The 6,991-nt window shown below is 32.0% G+C and overlaps 1 protein-coding gene across 1 annotated transcript in view; it reads right to left on the bottom strand.

The window, feature by feature from the left end:
- Positions 1–1,497: 1,497 nt before the first annotated feature.
- LOC126886783 (juvenile hormone esterase-like) overlaps positions 1,498–6,991 on the bottom strand; it is an 89,956-nt gene continuing 84,462 nt past the window's right edge. The window contains exon 11 of the mRNA XM_050653822.1: positions 1,498–1,697. Coding sequence (XP_050509779.1) covers positions 1,538–1,697 — 160 coding nt within the window. The 3' untranslated portion in view covers positions 1,498–1,537. The remainder of the gene's footprint in view (positions 1,698–6,991) is intronic.

The raw sequence follows: 6,991 nt of genomic DNA, 5'->3' as shown, positions 1-6,991 counted from the left end.
CTATAGATTTAACCAAAATGATGTACTTTCTTGCCCTTCCTTCTCATTGCACAAATAATAATATAAAAACCACAAGGAAAAGAAAAAAATTTCCTGTAGTTGGCTGTATCCCATCAATCACCAAAATTGGAATAAATCCTTTATAAAAAGTATAAAATTTTTATTAAAAGTCTCTTTAAGGGATACGTCACAACAAAACGTTTTCGATTTTATAAAAAATCATCATCAGTGTTAGACAGATTGGATGCCAGCTGAGCCACCAAAGAAATATTCGGACAAAAACCCTTTAAATATTATATGGATGCATTAAAGTTGCATACTTAAATAAAATGCATAGCAACAAGGATAATGTCTTTAGGTAATTTATTGAATTTCCCAACACGTGGGATGCAAATCGAGTTGTTTACATTACAATGACTTAATGGCAACTCCAATTATGATTTCTTATAATTTTATTGTGTATTTCTAAATATTTAGATAAGCGTTTAGAAATAATATAATAAAGAATATCTAATAATATCAGAATAAACATTCTCGATGGCATTGCGGAACTGAATTCATCAAAAACTTCAGGATATCGTCTTCCAGGGAATTTTTCAATATGGTGGAAAGTCTGTCGTTGGATAGAATTGACAAGAATAGCATTAAGGCCTTTTCCCCATCTATGTAAGCTCTCAGCACATCTACCGCCACTTGTTCTTAGTATGTTCACCGTTGTCCATGTATTGAGGGGCAATTCAAAGCGTGGTAGTATAATAGCAGAAATAAAAGACGCATACATTTGTCTTGAGTAGCTTTCGGCAGGTTAAGCTTTATTTTGAAGAACAAAGGTATATACATACCAATTTGTCTAAAACGTAGAGTTTATGACAAGCGTATGTTGCCAGTAACTACATATGGACTGGAGACCATGGCATTTACAAAGAAAACCTTAGAGCAGCTCAGCATAACCCAAAGAGCGATAATGAGGGCCATGCTAGGGATTAGTTTGAGAGACAGGATTCTAAATATCGATATTCGTAAAAGAACAAAGATTGCTGATGTCGCGGAACGTAAAGCAAGGCTCAAGTAGCAATCGGTCGGGCATGTTGCCCGATATAATCCCAAAAAATGGACACAGAAATTGCCAAACTGGAAACCAATAGATAACAGGCGAGAAGTAGGCACACCGCAGAAGAGGTGGACAGATGATAATATCAAACAAGTCGTGGGCAAGCACTGAATGCAATTTACCAAGAAGAATTGAAGAAGAAAAAGATGAAGAAGAAGAAGAAGACAGGCCGTTTGGTATACTTCCTGTCTTGCGCAACTCTTCAATGAGAGGGTCGCTCTCCCATTGTCTTCTCCAGGCGTTGGTGAGGTTTATGTGTGACTGATGTAAGGATATATTATGGCCGTTGACAATGGGGGATATCTGGAGCCCAGTCTATTCAACTCCTTATCAAGCTTATCATGTAGGATGGGTATTAGTACCTATACATATTTAATTAAACACACTTTTTATAAAATGCTTTATTTCATACGTTAATAAAAAAGATTAGTAAGTGTATTGGATTTCTTCTGCATATTCATTGTAAATTTCTCGTATTTCTTGATAGTATCTAGGATTTGACTTAAGTTGCAACTCGTTGTTTATATCCATGTAAATCAGATTTTCGCCGTTGGCTTTGGTCCATTTCTTAGTTGGCATAGGGTCTCTAAAAAAATAAGTTATATTAGGGTAAGTTTAGATAAGTTAACTACATAGAATAATCCAAATTTAGTTCTTAACAGAGCACACGCGCCGAGGATCGGTACGTATTTTCGGCTGCAATGCTATTCAAATGGGGATTCATTTTTTTCGAATCCTGAGAAAACTAATAAGTATTTTTGAAAAATTTAAACGCAGAATGAAAGATTACGTTATTAGTGAGGGCCGAAAGTCCCTGGGAACTTATATAATGTTTATTTTAATAAGTTACAGGGGTGAAAATCTAAGAGAAAATTTAGTGTGATTTTTAATTTCAAATATATCATTCAAAATAAACTTTTTATTTATTCTAAGGGACTTTCGGCCCTCGGTAATAATTTAATCTTTCATTCTGCGTTTAAATTTTTCAAAAATATTTATTGGTTTTTTCAGGATTCGAAAAAAATGAACACAATGCCGTGGTAATATTTTCCAAATCTATCTTTGTCTTACAACGCACTCAGCCGAATATACTATTGTCAGCATATATTGTCAGTCAGACACAGACAATCAGTGACAATTTTAAATATTTGACATTACATCGGGAATATGTTGAGTTATTGATTAAATATTATTGATATATAGTGTATTTGATAAATAATTGATTTAAGACGTGAACTGAATAAAAAGATATTTATTGTATATTATTTGTGGAAGATCCAAGCAGAGAATACATCAGGATAATATATTCTGTGATCCAAGTATTTTGTTGTTAAAGATGTTCAAAATTGTAAGCGTTCCATAACAATATATTATTAAAAAGTCACTTTAACACTTTTCCTCTTTTCTCGATTGAGTATTAGTCTTTGTTGTACAAATAAATTATTACAATCACTGAATACATAGTTAGTGAAAAAATTATCACATTTATTAACTGAATTAATAATTTGCAATTATAAAAATAACAGTTATCCAAGAACATTCAAAACCCATCTCTTTAAATTAATGATGACATTTTCAAGTAGAATGACATTCTAGTAATGTTTACATATCCATACCAGTGTGAATTTTACTACACGTATTTTGCCGTGTAAAGACAGAAAAAGTAGGGATATACGTAAAATATTTGCGAATTATGTACCCATAGCCTTAAGCAAAAATAAATTTGGTTAAAAAATATTTAATAATTATTGATGAGATTATTTAATTTGTTTATCAAACGCTACTATATTTTTAATTGCAAAAACGCGGATGTTACCACAAGAGTATAAACCTGTTTAAAATCTCATTACTTTTATTTTTATGTATGTTTTCGATAAATGTGTAGATAAATTCAAATTTCAATCTATCTCTCCTCTAAAATAACATTTCAAAATTGTTCTAATTTGTTTTTTTAATAACGTGGCGGGGATTAAACATTTTGAAATGCTGTTTCTATAATCGGGTTCCTGGGAATTTTTTACTAATTAACAAAGTTTTTTTCTAGTTTTTTCTTCTTATTTTTTTTTTCTTATAGTAAAAGATATAGTTTTGCTTATAGAGGCAGTTTCATTAAGAATGTCCAATCTCTGAGTAGTCGATTCTAGACCTCAAAATATTAAGATTTAACCAAAATCACTTAAATAAAATATGGCCCCTTATTGAATTACAGGGTGTTTTATTTAAAAAAATTTAAATTATTTTTGCTCAGTGTTTTAAAACTATTATACGTATCCTTTTCATACTCGGTAGAAAGTGTAGCTGCTATTATACACCCTATAAAATTATGTTAAATACAGGTTTCCGGCTATTACCAGAGGTGTACGACAGGGGAAAGAAAATGGTCGACCCTTTCCAAATTCTACGTCACTGGCGAAATTGCTATTTTATAGCAATTTTTACATTCTCCAATACTCTCTGTGTAAATAACTTACTCTCCACTCGTAACGATAAAGTCATTAGTTTTCGAGATATTTGCAGTTAAACATGTAACGGTACAGTTATTTTGATTAGGTCCTAATTTGTGGCGCTTAATTTTTAATTTCAAATATCTCGAAAGCTAATGATTTTATCGTTACGAGTAAAGAGGATGTTATTTACATAGAGAGTATTGCAGAATCTAAAAATTGTGCTAAAATGGCAATTTATCCAGTGACGTAGAATTTGCGAAGGGTCAACCATTTACTGTCCCATGTCGTACGCCTCTGGTCATGGCCGGAAACTTGTATTTAACATAATTTCATAGGGTGTATAGTACTTAAACTTTCTACAAAGTATAAAAAGGATACGTCGAATAGTTTTAAAATACTGAGCAAAAATATTTTTTTTAATTTTTAAATAAAACACCTTGTAACTCAATAAGAAGCCATATTTTATTTAAGCGATTTTGGTTAAATCTTAAATTTTTTGAGGTCTAAAATCTACAACACAGAGATTGGACATTCTTAATGAAACTCCCTCCATAAGCAAAACTATATCTTTTACTATAAGGAAAAAAAAGAAGAAAAAACAAAAAAAATTGTTAATTAGTGAAAAATTGCGGAACAGCATTTCAAAATGTTTAATCCCCGCGACGTTACTAAAAAAAACAAATTATAAACAAATTAGAACAATAATTGTCAAATGCTACTTTTTAGGGGAGTTAAATTTAAATTTGAGTTTATCAATACATTTATGGAAAACATTTTTACATATTACAAATAAGAGTAATGAGGTTATACACAGATTTATATTCTTTTGGTAACAACCGCGTTTTTGCAATTGAAAATATAGTAACATTTAATAAAGAAATTAAATATCTCATAAATTATTAAATATTTTTAACCAATGTTTTTCTGCCTAATACTGGTAACATAGCGCAACTTCTCCTATTATAGTTATTTTCCTAACAAGTGCAGAAAGTCATTCTTTTCCGCACGCGACTGCAGTTTGCCGAACAACGCGAAGCGGGAGTTCGGCAAGCAGTCGAGTGCGGAAAAGATACTTTCTGCAAGAGTTAGGAACAATATTTTTTCTAAGAGTTTTTAAAAAATTACCAAATCTTAATCAATTAATTTAATTAATATGAAAATACATACACAAATTAATTCTTTGACAAGGTTGTCAAAACCAAACTTTCAATATAATTAGTTAGCATGACGACGATCTTGGTTTCCATGACGATGATTCAAAACGACTGTTATTGTCTACCGATTTGATTTTCGAATATTATGTCTAAATAATTTTATTTCATCGAATTGTCGCGTTAATTTCATTAAAACAGGTACACAATAAGATATTCTGAAGCTATTTTCTTGTGGCATTTTTACAATTTTAACTATTTAGAATGGGAAATAAGCCACAATATTATTAAAAAATGATTTTTATTAACGTTTCGACGCCCAAATCGGGTGCCGAAATAAAAAATAAATAACAAAGTCGAAACGTTAATAAAAATCATTTTTTAATAATATTGTGGCTTATTTCCCATTCTAAATAGTTAAAACAATAAGATATATTTGAAATAAATTAGTAAATAATATCTAAATATTAGTTTATTGCATGTATTATAATAATTACTTTAAGGTCATATTAACATATCTAAATTAACACGCGTGCGGATAAGTAAAAACCGCGTGCGGAAAAGTAACACGCGTGCGGAAAAGTGAAATTTTCTAAACTAAAATGCGTGCGCGAAATTAGACATTTTTGCACGCTCGTAGAAAAAATAATATAATTTACAGTGCTTATTTAAAACGGAAATAATAATTTTTTGAAAATTTGATTTTTAAATTTTTTATATAATTATTTAAATAAATAGCGGTCAAATTTAATTTAGTAGGCCTTACGAAAAAAAAAAAACAAAATTAATGACACACACAGATGACCCTAGACGTATAACTATAAATTGCAGTGAGATAGAAAAAGTCCAGAAATATATCTACCTAGGCAAATCCTGAAACTTGACAAAGAGAACCAAAATGCGGAAATTACTAAGAGAGCGAGACTAGTATGTGGTGCAGGATTTGGAAAACTTATAGTTGGATAAGCTAAACTTACCATAAAAGAAAGAGCAATGGAAAGAGCAATGTTAGGTATACGACTGTCAGATAAAAAGAGGAACGACTGGGTAAGATCAAAAACAAAAGTCGAGGACATAACAACAAACGTTGTCAAACTTAAATGGAGCTTCGCAGGCCACACTGCTAGACACAAAGACCAACGTTGGAATGCAACAATACATTACGAAAATAAACGATCGAGAGGAAGAGCACAGATCAGGTGGGTTAATGATGAAATTTGAAATATGTTGCTCAAGATAGAGAGCGGTGGAAGGAAATGGGAGAGGCCTATGTCCAAACGTGGACGATAGATAGAAGGCTAAGGAGAAGAAGTAAAAAAGTGTGTTTTTTCTCTGAATGTTTAAATATACCTATTTTTAAACGCTTTTATTTAGTTCAATCGTTTGCGTCAAGTTTTTAGACGTTAATTTGACTGCCTTTATTAATACACGTATAGTCAATCGAAAAATGTTTTTGTGTTTATAAATTGTTTAAATAAAAAAAACCATTTTAATGGAAAATGCTTAAATTCTCTTGTTTTTACAATGTACAAACTTGAAAATTGTACAGATTGTACACTTTTTACGTTAATTGTTTACGTTATGCTTCATACATAAACAATAAAGGTTCCAATGTATCCAGTTTCTGTCCGATTTTTATCCAGTTTTCAGCGAAAAGAAGTTATGGCACCGCATAGAGAGGAATGCTGCCCTTAGTATTGTCGTGGGCTTCGACTGTCCATAAAACGCAAGGTTTGACTACTGACTACTGTTGCCGTGAACTTGGGCCCGAAAGTGTTTGCGTAAGGACAGGCTTAAAAGCCTGCATTAAGCCTGCAAAGCTTACGTTGCATTGAGCCGAGTGCGATCATTAACCCTTAAACGCCCAACCTTTTTTAGGTTCCATGTAAGCCCAAGGGTGGGTAAAAAATGTCCACCTCGAAAATAGCTAATATATTTATTGACAGTTGTTGCAAATGGATTAAACTTTAGAATATTGTAACAAAAGAGAAATCTTGGCCGACCGCCGTATAACAGTAAACACCTCGAGAATGACGTCATCGAATGATCTAGGCCTCGGCGGAAAGGAGGAGGAACTTCTCGAACGTACGACCCGTAGGCGGAACACGCTAATAGCTAGAGATGGGCGTCGATTGTTCCAGAATAACAACTGGGTATAAATACGGGCATATTTGTAAATAGAGTTTAGTCTTAAGCTAAAGTTTGTAAAGTAAACTTGTATAAATAAATAATAAAGTCGTATATAAATACCCGAACGCTCGTTCTTGTTACAGTTGGTGTCG

The sequence above is a fragment of the Diabrotica virgifera genome, chromosome 6 (genome assembly GCF_917563875.1).
Source record: "Diabrotica virgifera virgifera chromosome 6, PGI_DIABVI_V3a".
Lineage (NCBI taxonomy): Eukaryota > Metazoa > Arthropoda > Insecta > Coleoptera > Chrysomelidae > Diabrotica > Diabrotica virgifera.
Note: the sequence above shows the minus strand (reverse complement) of the source record. Positions and strands in the feature narration are given on the sequence as shown.